Source organism: Henckelia pumila, chromosome 3 (assembly GCF_033568475.1).
Source record: "Henckelia pumila isolate YLH828 chromosome 3, ASM3356847v2, whole genome shotgun sequence".
Classification (NCBI taxonomy): Eukaryota; Viridiplantae; Streptophyta; class Magnoliopsida; order Lamiales; family Gesneriaceae; genus Henckelia; species Henckelia pumila.
This window is the reverse complement of record NC_133122.1, coordinates 189,331,247-189,354,478: the sequence shown is the minus strand read 5'-3', so window position 1 is coordinate 189,354,478 and position 23,232 is coordinate 189,331,247. Positions and strand designations below refer to the sequence as shown.

Below are 23,232 nucleotides of genomic sequence, written 5' to 3'. Positions count from 1 at the left end.
CGCATGCAAAACAAATTTGACCGTTGGATTCTCATTTGGGCACTGCCTGATATGAATCTGGATGTGTAAGATTAGCAAACACAGTTACAATTTAAATCGCACCCTCTAATCAATAAACAAAAGATCCAAAGTTTTACACAATCTTTGAAACAAGTAAAATTGATAGGATTTTGGACTTCCACCTTTAATCGACGGTACGATTAACAACAGAAATCACAACAATTGAAACCAATGAAAACCTTTAGATAACTTGTATTTGACAATCTTCAGTGAGAAACAATCGACAAACGCTTCCAAGTAATTAAACTGAAAAAGTTTGATTTGAAGAACAAAGCAATACTTTGAATAAAAGAAAATTTCAATAATTTGTGTATAAATGAATCTGAATTATTATTAATGAAATAAACAAAAGTATTTATAGTTTACAATTAAAAATAAAAGATAATGCAAAATATAGCCTAAAGATATCAAAGATATCATCTAAAAAGTTTCCTAGTATAATTAAAAATCTCAAAAATAGAAAAATAAAACCAAAATATCAAAATCATGAACACACACACAACACGCCGAAGTGTATGTATTTTTCCAAAAAAATCACGCTCGCTCGAGCGAGCATAACTCGCGCTCGATCAAGGAGCTCTCTGGTCTCGAAAATTCCCAAGCTCGCTCAAGCGAGCACGAAGTGCGCTTGAGCGAGAAGTCCTCTGCCCAAAAATTGATTTATGCAGCTCGCTCGAAAGAGACTGGGTTGCGCTCGAGCGAGACCTCTTCTGCCTCACTTCGATTTTCTTCACTCCTTTTGACTCCCAACACTTCAAGGACGCATATGCAACTCCCAAATTGATCCTCAAGTGCTTCAACTCCATCTTGGTAATTTAGCATCAGCTTTTGAAGTTCCTTCTTGAATTTGTTAGCTCGGCTTCTCGTTACTGGCCCTCGTGGCAACTCCAAAGGATCGCGAACTCCTCTTGCCACTTGATCCACATGCGAGCTATCCATGATCGCATCATCCTCCCCTTCTTGAAAGTGATTTGTCCTCAAATCTCGTTCGTCTCCTACATCAAACAAAGATAAGTCAGATACATTAAATGTAGTACTCACGTTATACTCACCTGGAAAATCTAGTTTGTAGGCATTGTCGTTGATTCTCTCCACTACTTGAAAAGGACCATCCCCTCGAGATAACAACTTTGAACGCCACTTCTCCGAAAAACGCTCTTTTCTCAGATGCAACCAAACCCAATCACCGGGTTCAAATACAACCTTCTTCCTTCCCTTGTTCGCTTGCTTGGTATACTGCAAATTCTTTTTGTCGATATTTTCACGTACCTTTTCATGCAAGCTCCTCACAAAGTCAGCTTTCTTCTTGCTATCCATATTAACCCTTTTACTCATAGGTAACGACATCAAATCCAATGGAGTCAATGAGTTAAAACCATACACAATTTCAAAAGGTGAATAATTCGTAGTAGAATGTACACTACGATTATAAGCAAATTCAATAAATGGCAAACAATCCTCCCAATTTTTCAAGTTCTTTTAAATGATAGAGCGCAACAATGTCCCTAAATTTCTATTAACTACCTCATTCTGTCCATCAGTTTGTGGATGACAGCTAGTAGAAAACAACAACTTAGTTCCAAGTTTACACCACAATGTTTTCCAAAAGTAACTCAAAAACCGAGTATTCCTATCAGAAACAATACTTCTAGGCATGTCATGCAATCTCACAATCTCATTAAAGAACAAATCTTCAACATGCGAAGCATCATCTGATTTGTGACATGCAATAAAATGTGTTATTTTTGAAAACCTATCAACCACAACATAAATAGAATCTCTCCCCTTCTTAGAACTAGGTAATCCAAGAACAAAATCTATGGAAATATCTACCCACGGTTCATTAGGTACTTGAAGTGGAGTATATAACTCATGTGGTTGTGATCTAGACTTTTTCTTCTTACAAGTCACACACCGCTCACACATTCTCTCAACATCATGCTTCATATGCAGTCAATAAAAATGTTCATGCAAAATTTGATATAACTTAGCCACACCAAAATGCCCCATTAAACCACCGCTATGCGATTCCCTAACAAGTAACTCTCTAATTGAAGACTTAGGAATGAAAAATTTATCCTCTTTAAACAAATATCCATCATGCAAGTAAAATTTATCCTTTGGACCACGCATACATAATGCATAAATCTCTCCAAAATCAACATCACTCACATACAATGCTTTCACATGCTCAAACTCCAAAAATTTAGAATCTAAAGTAGTTAAGAGCACGTATCTTCTTGACAATGCATCCGCCACTACATTCTCCTTACCTTGCTTGTACTTGATTACATAAGGAAAAGTTTCTACGAACGCTACCCATTTGACATGTCTTTTATTCAACTTTTGTTGTCCCTGAGATGCTTCAAGGACTCATGATCCGTATGAATCACAAACTCTTTTGGCCTCAAGTAATGCTGCCATGTCTCGAGTACCCTCACCAACGCATAGAACTCCTTGTCTTAGGTAGGATAATTCAAAGACGCTCCACTCAACTTCTTGCTGAAGTACGCCACCGGCTTTCCCCCTTGCATCAAAACGCCTCCAGTCCCTACACCTGATGCATCACATTCAATTTCAAACATATAAGTAAAATCAGGTAAAACAAGTAAAGGAGCATTAATCAGCTTTTGCTTAATGATATTAAAAGACTTCTCTTGCTCCTCGCCCCAATGGAATGTAACGTTTTTCTTGATGACCGCAGTTGTAGCGACCCAACCCGGATCCATTACTTAATCAGAGTTAAGAGAATAATTAAGCATGCATTAAATAAATCACTACGAAAGACTTAAATAAAATCAGACCGGCAGAATACAAGAGGTTAAACAAATTCGATTATACAACTCAATCGAATAAATAAGCCTAAAGGGAAAAACCTACAGCTAAGCCTGCTGTCTTCATTGGTCACTGGCGACTCCATGCTCCTGGTGCTCAATCCTGCACCTACACCTGCCCCGTCGAATGTGGTGTCTAGGTACACAGAAAAGACTGGACGTGAGCTCTAAGCTCAATACGAAAGCACGGGTAAAACATACAAATATGATGCATGCACATGACTGGGTATCCATATCTGAGATAACTATATACAACTGCTCAGTAATGGTGCCTAGGACATGATTGGTACAACCCGGGGAGCAAACCCTGCGTACACTGCTCATTTCTAATGGACGTAGACCGTGTCTTCCAGATGCCAGTGTCGGCTAACCCGTCGGTCGCGGGGCGCTCGACATCAACCGTCCGAACAGGGCTGAGCGGCCCTACATGGCTCATCTCAAAATATGGACAGACGCAATATGATATGCACATGTTGCATAATAATATGATACACAAATGCAACATATAAGCATGCAAAACCCACTGGCTATCTCAGTCAGTACTTACGTACCTTATTACAGGCAGTCCTAGCAGTCCCACTCTAGGTTCCAAGCCTATCATCAACTCTACAATTCAAATACCCATGCATTATTTAATAAGCTCTAAAAGCCTTAACTAAGCTATTGCATACTCCTAAATAATTTAAGAATACCATAGCTATACCTGCGTCCATCGTCAGCCCGCTTATGGTAATTGCCTCAAAACTAGGCCACAGCTCTGCTACGACGCCTGGATCACCATGCCACTTTTGGATTACCCATTGGATGCCTAGATCTCACTATATCTGAGTTAGAAGGCTAAGAAATGAGAGAGAAGAGAGGAGAGGTGCGAGTTGGAATGAACCCTCGGACCCTCTATTTATAGACACGGAATGGAACGTCCGTTCCTCAACGTTGCGTCCGTTCTGCCTGACGAACGTTGCTTCCGATCCCCATCATTGCTTCCGATGTCCCATCAAGTGCATAATCAATGACGTAATATTGTTGATGTCACGGATGACATCAACTGCCAAAACGTTGCATCCGTTCATGAACATTGCTTTCGTTCCTGGTCACCCTTCGGGCCTTATCCAATCATTCTGAATCCATTTCTGAAGTCCGTTAATCCAACAGAAACTTCCTTAATCATGTATTAATAATTCAAAACATGATCACATGATTAATATAGTCATTAATCGTTAATTACGAATACGGGTTGTAAGAGTGGGTGCCCAGTGAGCCAACTGTGTGGCTATGGGCTTTGTTGACTCTTTGTATAAACAATCTTTTGTTTAATATTATTTACACTTTTATGGCAATGACTTTATATTACTTCATATTGTTATATTGTGATATACTATTGTTGTTTTGATAAAGACCTTGAATATACTATAGTGTATGTAAGATGTGGTAGAACATGGAGATGTCTATCATGAAATACATCTTATAGTCACTGTATATTCTAAAACCGTTCCTAGTCGATTGAGCCGTCCGATAATAAGGATAAGGATCGCTCGAGTTTGAGACTAGCATTTGCGATGCGGAGTACCACGTTTCATTGGTAGGGAACATGGAGATGTTCGAAGCATGCAAATGGATATTCATAGGATGAATAGTCGAACTACCCTATCCGGACTTTCCAAGTGGTTATCACTTATCGAGTGGATAAAGTCCGCGGTTTTGGTTGTACACCATTAGTCCTTACGACTTGAAACATCATGGAGACTCTATATGCTAGTACTGTGCTTTGACTCGTTTACCGACTCTGAGGGGGTCATCAGGTGTCGAGATTGGGTACAGTTACGACACATATAGGAGTCAATGCATTGTTGTCAAGGATTCACCACATACTTGCGAGTGTGGATATCCTATGCGATCTGAGGAGATATTAGTGTGACAAATCTCTGGCCAGAGTACTTGATGTGATTTAAGAAATGGTTTCTTAGTAGCACATGCGATGTCACTAATTTGATCTTCAAGATGTATTGCATAGTTATCGAATCTTGAGCGACTCTCGATATACCAATGGTTGTTGATTCGATCGGGATATATGGATGAAGGGACCGTACTGTACGCTAACCAAAATCTACTGGTTCTTGTAGGCACTATCAGTGATACCTAGGGAATCATGGTGCGATGTTGCTAGGCGCTTTACCATGATTCGTTGGGCAAGTCGGAAAGTGTTGTTCCGAGTCACAAGGAGTTGTGAGCCCACGGCTAGCTGTATCCCTGAACCATTGAGGGTCACACAGTGTAATGGAGTTTTAATCCCCGTTGAGATAGTTAAATTTAAAGAGTTAAATTTAATGAACTAAGGAGTTGGACTTCTTAAATAAGAGTAAGGGAGTAGGATTTCCTAAAATGACATAGGGATGGACATTTTTGGAAACCACTGAATTCGGATTCAGGAAAATTTATTTTGACTTTAAAACGTGCAGAAATGGTTTCTGTGCACATTGGTGAAATCGTTTTATCAATCGGAGTCACGATGAATTTTATATTAATTTATGAACGAGCGGGCTTTGCTTGTCGGGCCCCAGCTTATGACTAATGGGCCCTAAGGTGTTAGTGGCCTGCATTATAAATAAGTTATTTCAGTACAGAAATTACACACAACAGGTCATAAATTTTGAGAGCAAATTTCGAAAACCCTAGACCCTCTCAAAACGTTTTTGGCCGCCCCCTCCCTACTCTGTCAGAGAAAATTCCGGTCTGTGATTTTGAATCGCAGTAAGGAATAACGAATCAAATTCGTGTATTCTCTTCGCAGAAAACTTCTGATAGATTTTCTAGTGCAATCTATCAGAGGGATTAAACCTCTGTTCGTGGACCTGATTGAAGGTGTTCATCGGTTCCAGGGAGAGACAACAAGAGCAGAATTGTTCTGTTGGTGTCCATTAATCTCGTTGCGAGATTTGAGGTAAAATTTATTTAATTGTTATTTAAATTTTACACACACGTAATTCAATCGATGAACGGTTGATACCCAGACCATGGAAACGTTCCATGAAAAATTTTTAAACTTCCGCTGCACCGGGTATCAATCGTAATTGGTCTGGGAACTCGCCAGTTTTCCAACAGTGGTATCAGAGCCAGGTTGCTCAGATCAATCGATTGAATTAATCAATTGTACAAAATTTTTGAGTCTCGGTTTTTGAAACAAAATAAATATTTTAAATAAAAAAAAAATTTTTTTCGGGGCAAAACCCGGGCAGCGATTGGATCGCTGCCCGGTGGGGCAGCAATTGTTGCTGCCCCGGGCGGCGCACGGCGCCGCCCAAAGGGGGCGCACGGCGCCGCCCAGGGCGGCGCACGGCGCCGCCCAGGGCAGCGCTGTGCGCTGCCCAGCACAGCGCTGGGCGCTGCGCAGGGCAGCGCTCGGCGCTGCCCAGGGGCGGCGCTCAGCGCCGCCCAGCGCAGCGCCAGGCGCTGCGCAGGGCGGCGCTCGGCGCCGCCCAGGGCGGCGCACGGCGCCGCCCAGGGGCGGCGCCAGGCGCTGCCCTAAGGGGGCAGCCGGGCTGCCCCCGGCCCGCGCCCCGGGTGCGGGCCAACCCGGGAGTGTCCCGGGTGGCCCGCGGGAAAAATTATATTTTTATTAATTTTAATATTTAAAATTTTATTTTTGGTCCGGTCAAAAATTGTTTTTGATTGGTTCACGAGATTTCGGATCGAATTGTTCGAGTCCGTAAATTTTAAAATTGATTTTGGATAAATTTGAATTTTTGGAAAATTTTAATATTTTATCCGTAAATTGAATTTTGAAATCAATTATTTTGGTACAATTGATGATAAGATATGATCTTATGATATATTAGATAAAATATGATTTTATTTGTAAAATTGGATTTTATAGATAAAATATGATTTTATTTGATATGGAGATAAAATATGATTTTATATGTGAAATGTGATTTTATATATAAAATATGATTTTATCTTGTTTAAATTTGAATTGCCACAGCATGTTATCCAATAAATTAATTTTGAATTAAATGTTATTGGATAAGGATGATCGATTGCCATGACCAATTTTGTAGGTGTATGTTAGGAATTTACATTTTGTCTTTATTGTTGTTGGTTTTATTAATGGGCCTGGTTTATGGCCCGATATGAATGTCATATGTAATAAAAGTGGGCTTGGTTTATAGCCCGTTCCCACCCCCTAAAAATGTATCCCCTACTTGTCATTGTTATTTATTGTAAATACATTAGATTTAGTGGGAGATCAAGATTTGAAGATGGTGGGCCCAGCAGACAATGAAGACTGAAGAAATGTAAATTGGAAGCATATGTAATAGGATTGCATTTGCATACTGCATATTACCTAGGATTGGACTAAGACCCGTGATTGGCAACCACGGGTCAATTAGAAATGGAATCGATCATCCTATATAATATGTGATATTATGATTGTATGCATGTTTAGACATAAATTGCGTGAATCCGGCAATGCATGCAATAAATTAAATATGATGAGACAAATATTTTTATAAATAAAATCCCTCATTTTAAATATGATTTAAAATTTATATCAAGATAAATAAAGGAAATTTAAATATTGTTTAAATGTTCCTACCTTCCATCAACGGTCAATGTATGTGATGCTACCCGCGGATACGGTCCGGCTCATATTATTGGGGGGCCCGTCCGTCGGAAAGCTGTACATTGGATCGACAAATGTTGTAAGTTGGGTGGAACTCCCATGGGATCGGCTCATATTATTGGGGGATCCACATGGCGACCGTCCATCACAACTTAATATTGATGGGTCATCTTGACATGTCACTTTAAACGGCGTCATATTATTGGGCCCTTATTGGACATGAGGTAAACACATGGGGGTTGCTTTGGAAGCAATTGGGCTCTACCTTTTGAGAATTATGGTTGGCTGATATTATTCGGGACCATAAGTTTGTCAATTGGACTCCATGTTCTCACTAAGGAAAAAGTTTCCCGTTTTCACTAGAGGGTGGTGAAATCGTTAAAATAGTGGGAGTGAGATTCATAAAATTAAATTCGCCTATTTTATGTCTTAGTAAATTATTTAAACAATCATCGATAATTGTCTGTTTTATCTCAGTAATCCACATGTTTCTGTTCTCCAACAAAACAAACTTATTGACGCAAACAATACAGAATGATTCCATAAGTTAAGATTGTCCTAAGTTCGGAAAAGATTTTCTAAGTGTTAGAAAAGGCTTCTCCGAAAACAGCCCCGGCTGATGTAACTGCCGAAAGGTTGGCCGAATTAGAGAAATGGTTGGACCATGATCTCAAGGCCAAATGTTACATGCAAAATTGGACAAGTCTAAACAAGTTTGCCATCACTGCAGGAAACCCGGTAATTGGAAACGTAACTGCAAGGAATACCCCAAGCAGTTGCGAACTGCAAAGGGTATGTTTTACATTGAAATAAATGTTTTTCTTAATACTACTTCTTGGGTATTGGATACCAGATGTAGATCTCATATTTGCAATGAGTTGCAAATGATAACAAGAAGTAAAAGGATAAGGATGGGTGAGACCCAGTCAAGGCTCGGGAATGGTTCCAGAGTTAAATCCATAGCTATGGGAAATATTTATTTTTGCAGAACGGTTTTAAGTTACTTTTGATAGATGTTTTATTTGTTCCAGATTTAATTAAAACATTATTTCTGTTTCTATGCTAGATAGAGATGGTTATTCTTGTAATTTTGTGAATGGGATTTGCAGTATTTACAAGAATGAATGTTTAATTGGAAATGGACAACTTGAAAACGATCTATATAATTTAAAACTAAAAGACGTTCCAGTGAATTGTATTGACAAACCGGCAACAACAAACAAAAGGAAAATCGATAGTCAAAACCCGGCAAACCTATGGCACGCTAGACTAGGTCATATTTCCTCAAGGAGGATGAACAAGCTAGTGGGAGAGGGCATGTTTGATATGTCTGATATTAACTCTCTACCTACTTGTGAATCCTGCCTAAAAGGGAAAATGACTAAATCTCCTTTTAAGGGGAAGCCTGAGCGTAGTCAAAATCTGTTGGATTTGATCCATACAGATGTTTGTGGTCCATTTAGAGTAGGGACTCAACATGGCCACACCTACTTCATTACCTTTACTGATGATTATTCTAGGTATGGGTATTTATATTTAATGAAATATAAGTCTGAAGCATTTGAAAAGTTCAAAGAATTCAAGGCTGAAGTAGAAAACAAGCTAGGTAAAAGTATTAAAGCACTTCGATCGGATCGAGGTGGAGAATACTTGAGTACCGAGTTTTTGGACTATCTGAAAGAGAATGGGATTCTCTCTCAGTGGACTCCTCCTATGACACCACAGCTTAATGGTGTATCGGAGCGTCGTAATCGAACTTTGTTGGACATGGTTCGATCTATGATGAGCTTCACTGAGCTTCCACCTTCGTTTTGGGGCTATGCGCTTGAAACGGCGGTATTGTTGTTGAACAACGTCCACACTAAAGCAGTGGACAAAACACCATACGAGTTATGGAATGGCAAAGCTCCTAAGTATTCGTACTTGAGGATTTGGGGATGTCCTGCTTACGTGAAGCGGACAGTGGGAGATAAGTTGGATAGTCGATCCAGCTTGTGTTATTTTGTGGGGTATCCGAAGAATTCAATCGGATATTATTTCTATTATCCTGCTGAAACAAAGGTGTTTGTTTCACGGAATGCCACCTTCTTGGAGAAGGAGTTCTTATTGGATAAGAAAGGCGAGATGATGGAACTCGAAGAAGTTCGAGAAGAACCCAAAATACAAAATAACGATCCTACACCTCAGGAACCATTGCTGGACACGCCTGCACCTAGAAGATCCGAGAGGACTTCTAGACCTCCAGTTCGATATGGTCTTCTTCTTGAAGAGGGTCAAGATGAACCCGACATTGGATGTGATCCAAGAAGCTTCAAGGAAGCAATTTCTGATGCGGATTCGAATTTATGGCTTGAAGCTATGCAGTCAGAATTGGATTCGATGCATACTAACCAAGTCTGGTCTTTAGTGGATCCTCCCGATGGAATTGTTCCAATAGGGTGTAAATGGATCTACAAAAGAAAGCTTGGGCCTGATGGTAAGGTATTGACTTACAAGGCGCGATTGGTGGCAAAAGGTTATACTCAAAGGCAAGGAGTTGACTATGATGAAACCTTTTCACCAGTCGCAATGTTCAAGTCCATAAGAATCCTAATTGCCATAGCTGCATGGTATGACTATGAGATATGGCAGATGGATGTGAAGACTGCTTTTCTTAATGGAGACATTAAGGAAGAAATCTATATGAAGCAGCCTGAGGGGTACACATCCATGGGAAGCGAGCATAAGGTATGCAAGCTTCAGAGATCAATTTATGGTCTAAAACAAGCATCAAGAAGTTGGAACCAGAAATTTGATGAAACAATTAAAGACTTTGGTTTCATCAAGAACCCGGAGGAACCTTGCGTGTACAAGAAAGTAGTTAAGGATGCGGTGACATTCTTAGTACTTTATGTTGATGACATCCTACTCATTGGGAATGATGTAGGGATGTTGCAGTCAACAAAGATATGGTTATCAGGTAGATTTTCGATGAAGGATTTGGGTGAGGCATCCTACATTCTTGGGATACAGATCTATAGGGATAGATCTAAGAGAATGATAGGACTCACTCAATCAACCTACATCGATACCATATTGAAACGGTTTTCAATGGATGGGTCCAAGAGAGGACATCTACCCATGTGTCATGGAGTTTCTCTATCCAAGTCTATGTGTCCCAAGACTGATGCAGAGATAGAGAATATGACACATGTACCATATGCGTCAGCTATAGGTAGTATCATGTATGGGATGATATCTACCAGACCGGATGTAGCATTTGCTCTGAGTGTCACGAGCAGATATCAGTCTAATCCTGGTCAGATGCATTGGAAAGCCGTGAAGGACATTCTTAAGTACTTGCGAAGGACTAAGAATATGTTCATGGTTTATGGAGGACGAGAACTCAAACTGGAAGGCTATACCGACTCTAGCTTCCAAAATGATGTGGATGACTCGAAGTCAACCTCTGGATTTGTGTTCATGCTCAATGGCGGTGCTGTCTCTTGGAAGAGTTCCAAGCAGGACACCACAGCGGATTCCACCACTGAGGCTGAATACATTGCAGCATCAGCTGCTGCTAAAGAGGCCGTTTGGATGAGGAATTTCGTCCAAGAGTTGGGCGTCATTCCTGAATTTGTTGGTCCAGTCCCGGTGTACTGCGACAACACGGGTGCCGTTGCTCAAGCAAAGGAACCAAGGTCTCATCAAAGATCCAAACACGTACTGAGGAAATACCACATAATCCGGGAGATTGTGGAAAGAGGAGACATCAGTGTCGAACGAGTGGCCTCTGCAGACAATATCGCTGATCCACTTACTAAGCCTTTGCCAGGACCATTGTTTGACAAACATCGCGAAGCAATGGGTCTACGTAGTATGACTAGTTGGCTATAGGGCAAGTGGGAGATTGTAAGAGTGGGTGCCCAGTGAGCCAACTGTGTGGCTATGGGCTTTGTTGACTCTTTGTATAAACAATCTTTTGTTTAATATTATTTACACTTTTATGGCAATGACTTTATATTACTTCATATTGTTATATTGTGATATACTATTGTTGTTTTGATAAAGACCTTGAATATACTATAGTGTATGTAAGATGTGGTAGAACATGGAGATGTCTATCATGAAATACATCTTATAGTCACTGTATATTCTAAAACCGTTCCTAGTCGATTGAGCCGTCCGATAATAAGGATAAGGATCGCTCGAGTTTGAGACTAGCATTTGCGATGCGGAGTACCACGTTTCATTGGTAGGGAACATGGAGATGTTCGAAGCATGCAAATGGATATTCATAGGATGAATAGTCGAACTACCCTATCCGGACTTTCCAAGTGGTTATCACTTATCGAGTGGATAAAGTCCGCGGTTTTGGTTGTACACCATTAGTCCTTACGACTTGAAACATCATGGAGACTCTATATGCTAGTACTGTGCTTTGACTCGTTTACCGACTCTGAGGGGGTCATCAGGTGTCGAGATTGGGTACAGTTACGACACATATAGGAGTCAATGCATTGTTGTCAAGGATTCACCACATACTTGCGAGTGTGGATATCCTATGCGATCTGAGGAGATATTAGTGTGACAAATCTCTGGCCAGAGTACTTGATGTGATTTAAGAAATGGTTTCTTAGTAGCACATGCGATGTCACTAATTTGATCTTCAAGATGTATTGCATAGTTATCGAATCTTGAGCGACTCTCGATATACCAATGGTTGTTGATTCGATCGGGATATATGGATGAAGGGACCGTACTGTACGCTAACCAAAATCTACTGGTTCTTGTAGGCACTATCAGTGATACCTAGGGAATCATGGGGCGATGTTGCTAGGCGCTTTACCATGATTCGTTGGGCAAGTCGGAAAGTGTTGTTCCGAGTCACAAGGAGTTGTGAGCCCACGGCTAGCTGTATCCCTGAACCATTGAGGGTCACACAGTGTAATGGAGTTTTAATCCCCGTTGAGATAGTTAAATTTAAAGAGTTAAATTTAATGAACTAAGGAGTTGGACTTCTTAAATAAGAGTAAGGGAGTAGGATTTCCTAAAATGACATAGGGATGGACATTTTTGGAAACCACTGAATTCGGATTCAGGAAAATTTATTTTGACTTTAAAACGTGCAGAAATGGTTTCTGTGCACATTGGTGAAATCGTTTCATCAATCGGAGTCACGATGAATTTTATATTAATTTCTGAACGAGCGGGCTTTGCTTGTCGGGCCCCAGCTTATGACTAATGGGCCCTAAGGTGTTAGTGGCCTGCATTATAAATAAGTTATTTCAGTACAGAAATTACACACAACAGGTCATAAATTTTGAGAGCAAATTTCGAAAACCCTAGACCCTCTCAAAACGTTTTTGGCCGCCCCCTCCCTACTCTGTCAGAGAAAATTCCGGTCTGTGATTTTGAATCGCAGTAAGGAATAACGAATCAAATTCGTGTATTCTCTTCGCAGAAAACTTCTGATAGATTTTCTAGTGCAATCTATCAGAGGGATTAAACCTCTGTTCGTGGACCTGATTGAAGGTGTTCATCGGTTCCAGGGAGAGACAACAAGAGCAGAATTGTTCTGTTGGTGTCCATTAATCTCGTTGCGAGATTTGAGGTAAAATTTATTTAATTGTTATTTAAATTTTACACACACGTAATTCAATCGATGAACGGTTGATACCCATACCATGGAAACGTTCCATGAAAAATTTTTAAACTTCCGCTGCACCGGGTATCAATCGTAATTGGTCTGGGAACTCGCCAGTTTTCCAACACGGGTCACTACATTTTCCCCCCTTAAAAGATTTCGTCCTCGAAATCTAGGGTAAAACCTCGAGAACGTATTAAAAACCTTTGCTCGAGTGTCTGGTCGAAATAGCTCCCGACACACTCAGACTCTTGTCGAATTATCTGCAAGCTGCATAAATTCTAAACCGCGTTAGCATTCTCTTAGCTGAAAACTACTGCGTTACTTGGTGACATCCAATCTTCCTTGAAGCTAACGTATCACAGCACTGATACATCCTCCATCGTAACCACGATCTCACTGATCACGAATGATACCAATACCCGCTCAATCGAGATCATCGTCCCAAGGAAAATCTTAGACTGACAAAGAACAAATCATAACCTGATTGGCTTACTACATTCGTCGAATCACCAAACTAGATCTACCATCTAATGGTTCCAAAACTTCTCCGTGCTCAACACCTCTAGTCAGGAAACACCAATCCCAACACTTTGCTGACACAACAAATTCTGAATTTCTTCTCAAGAGAATTCAGTTGACACAAAGTTATCAATGTAACTGCTTAATATGATTCCAGACTGGTCATCCTTCCCATGCCCTACCGAAGCGAACGAGCTTCCTAAGCAACACTGGGAGTTCAGTCCACCATGCCTAGTGCGAATCTCAGTTCACGTTTCTTAGTATAACTCAGCACTGTGCCCTGATGAAAACTATCATCGCTCGCCAATAATGACGCTAAGTCATCTCCTAGCCATTGGCCTGCGAAGTCACGCATACACTGCAATAGAAGTCATCACGCCTCTGATGATCCACATCATCTCGACCATAGGTTATTCACCCATGAATTTCCAATCGATGACATCCTCCTGATAGTTATACATACTCGCAATCACTGTACACACACCAAGACTAAGGCAAGCTCCCACCTCGACTGGGACATTCCACAGTGCACAGGCATATGGAAATGCTTCCTATTCCGTCTCAAAACTCGACAGTTACATGCGCCTGGTATAACTCACCTCGGAGTCTCTGATAATACCATCATCGCTCGTCCCAACCTCCCAAGGTTGAACATAAAGATCCTGGAAAATAAATCCCAATGGATTTTTTAGAGTCCAATCACTCCTTTGCTGAACGTATCAGCCTTAGCACTGAAAAGACGAAGATTCCTGACGAACACGTCATCCATGGAAAATCGCAATCTTACAAAGTCTTCCAACCCAACAACAATTGTCGTTGGATACTAAGTCGACTACCGACTTTCTCAGTCATCTTAATGACATCGTGCACCACACGCTAAAAATTAGCGACACGCCCTACTGGATCTCGAGAACTAGATCCCAGCTAATGTCACACCTCACGATCAGACAACTGATGTCCATACGAGTACACCATTCTCGTTGGATCTAAAACCCAACGGTATACTAAGACATCATCACAAGAACACTATCCAGTGAACTACCAATTCCTTTGTTTGTTCCTTCTATCAAGTTAAAACTTAACTTGACCATACAAGTCAATTGTAATCTTTCAGTAGATTCGTCTCTGGAAAACCTAGAGACTCTAAAGCATCACCTACTCCGAGACTGTACCAAGTACTCATCTCCTAAGCACTATGCGACAAAATACTATCCCAAGTATTTCTCGATTGCTATATCCAAATCATCATTGATTGGATTTACCTTATCAATCTCGTCGAATTATCGATGCTCGCACTCGTCCGATCAGACAACCACTAATCATCTAAACCTACGTGGCTCAATCAATAACCATGACTCAGCTGCCATAAAGAACTATTTCCAAACACTTGGAATATCCAAATTGCTCTGGTTCCAACACACCCATAATTGATAACCAGAAAATAGCTATTAGTAGCCTATCGACACAATCTCGTGCCTTACTACTGACAGCTGCCTCGTATACTGAACTTAATCAATCTAACTCTGACAGAGTTAGCAAATTGCCACTGGTAGTCATTAGCACACATCCCATGCCACATCAGCACTACTAATCTTGGTCTTGTTTACCCAAGGCAAACGTCAAGACGAACTAAGCCCAAGATTCGCTTGCAATCTATCAACCTAGACCATTTCCATCCCATGGAAATCCTACGCTCCACCTCTGAAAATATCAGACAGTACTTAGCGCAAACACTGGACTCACTATCCTTACCTCGTTCATTTAGGATGAACACCACGGCTCGTCAAGTCCAAAAATATTACACTAAAGAATCCCAAAGATTCTCACAATCTTCGGACACACTCCTGATCCCTCATTAAGATTGTGCAACAATTCAAGACTGAGGTAGCTTACCACGATAACCCACCTGGACAATCACCAAGGTTTCACGGGTATAGGCCATGCTTTCCTCTCATCTCAAATAGTCCTGTAAAATCCTTAACATCTGATATAATCCATCACAGATGAAATCAATTATCATGAATTAGTCCTCATATTCGATTCAAAGTCTTAAAACAACATCCCATCCAAGTTCTTGGATGATTCCTATCACAGGAAAACTCGAACCACAACTCTGATGACAACCCCTAGCCATCCCTGGTAGAAATCCTTCCACCTACTAGACCCACACGTCTAGCATTAACCCAAAGGTTAAAACCTAACTGCTCAGAGTACACACTCGTCAAGGAAATCCCTCCAAGACTAGTTCTCATAGCAGAACACTCAAACTAATATCTCTGGAACACAAGACAATATCGAACCATCGATATCAAACCTGATATCTAATCCAAGGTCATACCTTGTCGTGACTGTCGCCAAATCCCTAGACTGAGTAGCCTTCCCACCGCCATCTCCTGAAGCACAAAAGCTCCCAGGTACCACTGGCATAGGATCGTGCCCCATCACGTCTAGTCATGGTTATAGTACACAACGCTCGGTATATACTGGACCTGGTATCCTGATGAAAACCAAATCTTCACAAGTCTAAACCTAAAAAAGGTCAGACAACCTACTGTTCTAAGGAAACAACCTAGAACAAAGCTCAAATGTTTTAAACCGAACAATACCCTTAATGCCTCTAGATGAGTCCACTCATCGCTGGAACTATCTTAGTCCACTGACTACTAGGTCAATCCTAGAAAAACTCTTAGACTAACCGCAAGTCAAACAGTCACAGTCGGCCCACTCAAATCCCATGCGTAACAATAGTTGAACACTAATAAACTAAAACCAAGCCAACCTTCCGCACAATCATGAAATCATTCACGATTTGCTGAATAAATAAAACATGTATCATTGCTTCAAGTTATGTACAATTCTATTTATTACAATCCCATGTAATACAATTACAGTATTTCGAAAATACAATGAAATGTACAACCAAACTTGAAATGATGCAACCATAGTATGATGATTCATTACAACTAAAATACTGTTTACAACTACAACAATACAGTATTTAAATCATCGTACAAGTCTTCGTTTCTTGAGCATGAAGCTTCTAATCGACACACGCATCGATACAAGCATACTCCTGCTCAAACCTCTTGGTATCTCGTCCTGCCAAGACTTCTGGAGAAATAACTCGAGCTCGCTAACCAGCTATGCTCTGCATCAGTGCCTATCAGTCGACCTCTTCTGCTCACGATCTACCGTCAGCTTTTTTCTTGTAATCGTATCATGCTTTTGAACATGAAGTTTTCCGTGTGCCTACCAAACACATCGATACAGGCGTACTAGCAAAACCATGTTCCGCATGAGTTTAATGACCTTACGCTCGAAACATGTCATGCTTTAGACATTCGAGGCATTCTCTGGTAAAGGTCAATATGAAAATCTCTCCAACTACGACTGGAGAATCTTCAGAGTAGTGTCATCATGGTACGGACTATACAGATGCAAACATCAAGTAAGTCCCCACCAATCCTCTTCCACTGCCTCTGGCATCCGGTACTCGATCCAAAGCTAGGATCCACATTAGTAGAAATCTGGAACTCTCGAACACGATCCATCGCTCCTGTCCGCACTTGCTGGAATCCCACAAGACAAATCTTCAGAAATCCTGCCGATGATGATAGTCTTCAGGCAATCTAATCGTCGCGTCATCATCTCTTCCAAGGTCTCATCAATCCTATAAGGATAACCCAAAGTTTTAATACTATATCCCAAGTCTCTTGCATGCCGCTCTGATACCAAAAAGTGTAGCGACCCAACCCGGATCCATTACCTAATCAGAGTTAAGAGCATAATTAAGCATGCATTAAATAAATCGCTGCGGAATACTTAAATAAAAGCAGACCGACAGAATACAACCGGTTAAACAAATTCGATTATACAACCCAATCGAATAAATAAGCCTAAAGGGCAAAACCTATAGCTAAGCCTGTTGTCTTTACTGGTTACTGGCGACTCCACGCTCCTGGTGCTCAATCCTGCACCTACACCTGCCGCGTCGAATAGGGTGTCCAGGTACACAGAAAAGACTAGACGTGAGCTCCAAGCTCAATACGAAAGCACGGGTAAAACATACAAATATGATGCATGCACATGACTGGGTATCCATATTTGGTATAACTGTATACAACTGCTCAGTAATGGCGCCTAGGACATGAGTGGTACAACCCGGGGAGCAAACCCTGCGTACACTGCGCATTCCTAATGGACGTAGATCGTGTCTTCCAGATGCCAGTGTCGGCTAACCCATCGGTCGCGGGGCGCTCGACATCAACCGTTCGAACAGGGCTGAGCAGCCCTACATGGCTCATCTCAAAAGATGGACATGCACAATATGATATGCACATGCTGCATAATAATATGACACACAAATTCAACATATAAGCATGCAAAACCCGCTGACTATCTCAGTCAGTACTTACATACCTTATTACAGGCAGTCCTAGCAGTCCCACTCTAGGTTCCAAGCCTATCATCAACTCTACAATGCAAATACCCATGCATCATTTAATAAGCTCTAAAAGCCTTAACTAAGCTATTTTATATTTCTAAATAATTTAAGGAGACCATAGCTATACCTGCGTCCGTCGTCAGCCCGCTGATGGTAATTGCCTCAAAACTAGGCCACAGCTCCGCTACGACGCCTGGATTGCTATGCCACTTCCGAATTCCCCATAGGATGCCTAGATCTCCCTAGATCTGAGTTAGAAGGCTAAGAAACGAGAGAGAAGAGAGGAGAGGTGCTAGTTGGAATGAACCCTCGGACCCTCTATTTATAGACACGAAATGGAACGTCCGTTCCTCAACGTTGCGTCCATTCTGCCTGACGAACGTTGCTTCCGATCCCCATCATTGCTTCCGATGTCCCATCAAGTGCGTAAGCAATGACGTAATATTGTTGGCGTCACGGATGACATCAACTGCCAGAACGTTGCATCCGTTCATGAACGTTTCTTCCGTTCCTGGTCACCCTTCGAGCCTTATCCGATCATTTTGAATCCATTTATGAAGTTCGTTAATCCAACAGAAACTTCCTTAATCATGTATTAATAATTCAAAACATGATCACACAATTAATATAGTCATTAATAGTTAATTACGGATACGGATCACTACATTAGTCATGAGTGACGCCGATGTGCTAAAATACTTCACGAACCTCCTGTAAAAACTCGCAAGCCCATGAAAACTCCGAACTTAACCAATCGATGTAGGTGTCGGCCAATCTTGAATGACACTTTCCTTCTCTTCATCAACCCTTACACCTTGTGCACTCACAACAAAACCAAGAAACACGAGTTTATTTGTACAAAACACACATTTTTTCAGGTTAGCATATATTTGTTCAGCATGCAATGTGATTAAAACAACTCTCAAGTGTTCCACATGATCATCTAAGTTTTTGCTATATACCAATATATCATCAAAATAGACAACCACAAACTTCCCAATATATGCACGCAAAACATGATTCATTGAACGCATGAAAGTACTAGGTGCATTAGTCAAACCAAAAGGCATAATCATCCATTCATACAACCCATACTTTGTTTTAAATGCAGTTTTTCACTCATCTCCCTCTCTCATCCTAATTTGACGATGACCACTTTTAAGATCAATTTTGCTAAACACACAAGCACCATGCAATTCATCTAACATATCATCTAGTATAGGAATAGGATGCCTATACTTGATGGTAATGTTATTTATAGCTCTACAATCAACACACATACGCCAAGATCCATCCTTTTTAGGTACTAACAACACAGGTACAACACATGGTGACATCGACTCACGCACAAAACCTTTATCTAAAAGCTCACTTACCTGTCGTTGCAACTCCTTAGTTTCCTCCGGATTGCTCCTATAAGCTGGACAATTCGGCAATGCACTCCCGGATACCAAGTCGATTTGGTGTTCAATTCCCCTCAAAGGTGGTAATCCTTGAAGTAGCTCATTCGGAAATAAATCATCGAATTCCTGAAATAGAGACACAACAATGCTCGGAAGATCTCCGGCTATATCATTTTTGTTAAGGAGTACCTCCTTATAAATCATCAACACAAGTGGAATTTGAAAATTCATAATATCTCTCAACTCACTCTTTTGGGCTATATATATATTTTTTTCAGCCTCTTTTCGCTCAATTTTTTTTTTCATCTTTTTTTGTATCATTCTTTTTTTCTAAGGTCATCTCACTTTTTTGATCACTCTTTTTTTCGGCTTCATCTCTCTTTTTCTTTTTCACTTGATCCTCCAACACTTGCTTTGGAGTCATAGACAACAATACAATAGATTCTTTGTTCATTACAAAAGAATATTTATTTTTAAAACCATCATCGACCACTCTCCTATCAAACTGCCATGGTCTACCCAATAAAATATTACATGCTTGCATAGGGACCACATCACACAAAACCTCATCAACGTATTTGCCAATAGAAAATGGCACCACAACTCGCCTATTAACTCTCACCTCCGCACAGTCATTGAACCATTGCAACCTATATGGTTGAGGATGCTTCAAAAGAGACAACCCCAATTTCTTCACAAGTTCGCAACTCACTACATTGGTGCAACTACCCCCATCAATGATAAGACTGCATACCTTTCCCTTTACAAAACAAAGAGTATGAAAAAGATTTTCCCTCTGACTCTCCTCTTCTTCTCTAGGTTGTGCATGTAATACTCTCCTACTCCGGAAGGTAATCGGCCAGCTCATCTTCTCTTGAGCTGCTATTCTACCTTCATGGTCGTCTGCACCATCTCATTCAAATCAAAACAGTGACGAAGCTCCGCTTGATCTTGGATTTCTCTATTCAAACCACACAAAAATCTGGCCATTGTAGCTTCATTATCTTCCTCAATATTGGTCTGGATCATCGTGGTCTCCAACTTTTTGTAGTAATCTTCCACGCTCCTTGGACCCTGCTTCAAAGTTTGTAAACGTCTGTACATATCACGATAATAATGGTTAGGCACAAACCGCTTCTTCATAACACGCTTTATCTCTTCCCACGTCTCAATAGGCGGCTCCCCACACCTCCTTCTAGTGGTCACTAATTGATCCCACCAGATTAACGCATAGTCTACAAACTCAACCACTGCCAACCTCACTTACTTAAGATCAGAATAGTGATGGAACTCAAACACAAACTTCACACGCTTCTCCCATTCTAGATATGCCTCCGGATCAGATTTCCCATGAAACGCTGGAATTTTCATCTTAATGCTACTAATATTCCCATCCTCCCTACTGCCCTCCGTAAATTTTTCACGTACAAATTCTCGCCTATGTCTACCCCCATGTATTCTTCTCTCCCCATCCCAATTCCCATCAAAACTTTCCTCATCGTCTTCAAAATCATTCCCTTTCCTATTTTTATTTTTTTTCCACTACCACTACTCTCCTCAAATTTACTCATCCGCTCATGAAGAGGTTCTAACTCCGATCTCATCACCCTAGTAAATTTCCCCATCAACGCCTCCATTTGAACCTTGGAAATTCCTTGGTTCACACTTTCACTAACATTTTTATTAGGATTCATGGTACCTGCAAGAAAATCGTTAGTAATAAATTTCCTCACACAAATTCTCACAGTTAACTCCAAACGACACTCAATCGCTCTTTTTTTTCCACTAAAATTTATGGAGAGGCTTTGCTTTGTAGAATAAAATTCAAACCTTCAAGTTTAAAAACTTTTAAACTCTTGAAAATTGACCCACAAAGATTGACGGAGACACGCAAGAAATTTTATGGACAAATTGACTTTGACTCGCGCTCAATGATGAACTGATAAGTGTATTTTATTCACTTAATTTAATTATGATTTTAATGTTAATTGTTGGTTTCGAGCAGATTTATGTGTGGGTTTTATTGTTTTTGTGTTCGTAGGAAATTATGGAGATTTGGTGGAGAAAAGAAGAAATTAATGGAAAAGAAGAATTATTGTGGAAGAGAATAAGAAATAAGAAAATTGTGTGAGAAAAGAGAAAATAAAAGAAAGAAAAAAGTAAAGAAGAAAAGAAAGGAACAGACAAGAACAACGAAATCAAGATGGGCTTCTTCAATTTGGGCTTTATGGTTAGCGCTTGTTTAGCGCTAAAGATTTAAGAGAGAAGAGCAATCGCGCTAAGTCTAGTGAAGCGAGAGAGTTTTGATAGAGCGTTATGCGCGCCCGCCTAGAATTTGGAGCGGGCGCGCGTCGCGAAATTTATGTGGGAATTTTTATCGGCAAAGGAAAGTTTCTATTTTCTTGGGCTTTATTCTTGGGCTTTTGTGGGACGATATAAAATAGATTTCTTTATCAGATTAAAAGAGCCAGCCACCACAACACACGTACAGATTAGAGAACATAGATTGATCGTGAATTTTTTGGGTGATTTCTGGAATATCTGGAGCTTAACTTGAAGAACGAAGACGGAGATCGATAGACCGAACACGGCGTCGACGACAGATTTGTTTTCTACTTTTTATTTTATTCTGAATATGTTTGGATTTATGAACATTTTTTGTTTTATTCAGAATTTGATTATGAACTAATTTTTATAGTCTAGAGGTCGGACGGAACCTGGTGTAGACGCTCTCATGAATTTTTGATTTTATTGAATTGAGTTTCTTCTAGATTAATTATTTTTTTTATAGAATTGATTGTCTTTTCAATTATCTGATCAATAATTTATTTGTTATATTTATTTGAAATCTGGCACTCGGGAGAGGAGATTTTGAATAGAACCATTAGAAACTACACTGTTAATTATTTATATAGCTCGGGAGAGTGTATAATTTTAACAGAGCTTTTAAAAAGAACATTGCTTTGTGATAGATCACTGCGATAAATTCTTAATAGGGATATTGAAATTGAATTGTAGTTGATAAAAATTATTTGTTGCTCGGGAGAGGGAATTAATAAACTTAAGTGTTCTTGGCTATTAATTGACTGGAATTCATGAAGATTAATTAATTAGGATTGATTGTTGTTGAAACCAGGTGAAATCTGAACCTCTAGACCATTTTCTCTGATTGATATTTATCTGAAAGTTGTGTGCGTGCTATAAAATCATCTGTTTATTTTTATTTTTCTGCAAAATTCTGAGTTATTAATTTTCTAGATAAAGTTTGGACTATTTTAATTACAAGCACTAAATATTTTCATTTTACTCCCTGTGGGATCGATATCTGATTTTATCAATATATTAAAACTTGACACTCGTACGCTTGCGAGTATTTTTCACAACATGAACAAAAACAAAGGAATTGGCCACAAGCTACTTTCTTCACTTAATTTTGTTTTTTTTCAGATTTTCGGTCCCATTATTTTTTTTGACCGATTATTTTTTTTGAATTTATAACTTGTAGCACAAGACCCGAGACTTGGATAACAAGTTTGAAAGAAACGACATAGAAATTTGATATGAGATAGACGAAGAACTAAGAACACGAAGAACATAAAGAATAGATCTAGATGTAGATAGGATACTTACTTGATTCAAAACCTGGCTCTGATACCAAATGATATGAATCTGGATGTGTAAGATTAGCAAACACGATTACAATTTGAATCGCACCCTCTAAT

At 40.1% G+C, this 23,232-nt stretch overlaps 1 protein-coding gene across 1 annotated transcript; it reads right to left on the bottom strand.

Moving 5' to 3' along the window:
- Positions 1-1,037: 1,037 nt before the first annotated feature.
- Positions 1,038-20,653, bottom strand: LOC140890195 (uncharacterized). The gene is made up of 10 exons (XM_073297953.1): positions 20,498-20,653; positions 20,076-20,270; positions 19,484-19,636; positions 14,263-14,325; positions 13,505-13,602; positions 2,458-2,617; positions 2,098-2,415; positions 1,814-2,001; positions 1,102-1,480; positions 1,038-1,055 (listed from the first exon to the last, which is right to left on the bottom strand). The coding sequence occupies exons 1-10, from the start codon at positions 20,651-20,653 to the stop codon at positions 1,038-1,040; spliced, it is 1,728 nt and encodes a 575-aa protein (XP_073154054.1).
- Positions 20,654-23,232: the final 2,579 nt, after the last annotated feature.

Bases quoted from the DNA above. Each gene is read 5' to 3' on its own strand.
- LOC140890195 (XM_073297953.1), bottom strand. From the start codon at position 20,653: ATGAAGAAGCGGTTTGTGCCTAACCATTATTATCGTGATATGTACAGA. The intron at 2,618-13,504 runs GTGATACGTTAG...GTGATGCATCAG, and splicing joins ATGGAGGATGTATCAGTGCT to GTGTAGGGACTGGAGGCGTT. The intron at 2,002-2,097 runs GTTAGGGAATCG...CTGCATATGAAG, and splicing joins CTTCAATTAGAGAGTTACTT to CATGATGTTGAGAGAATGTG.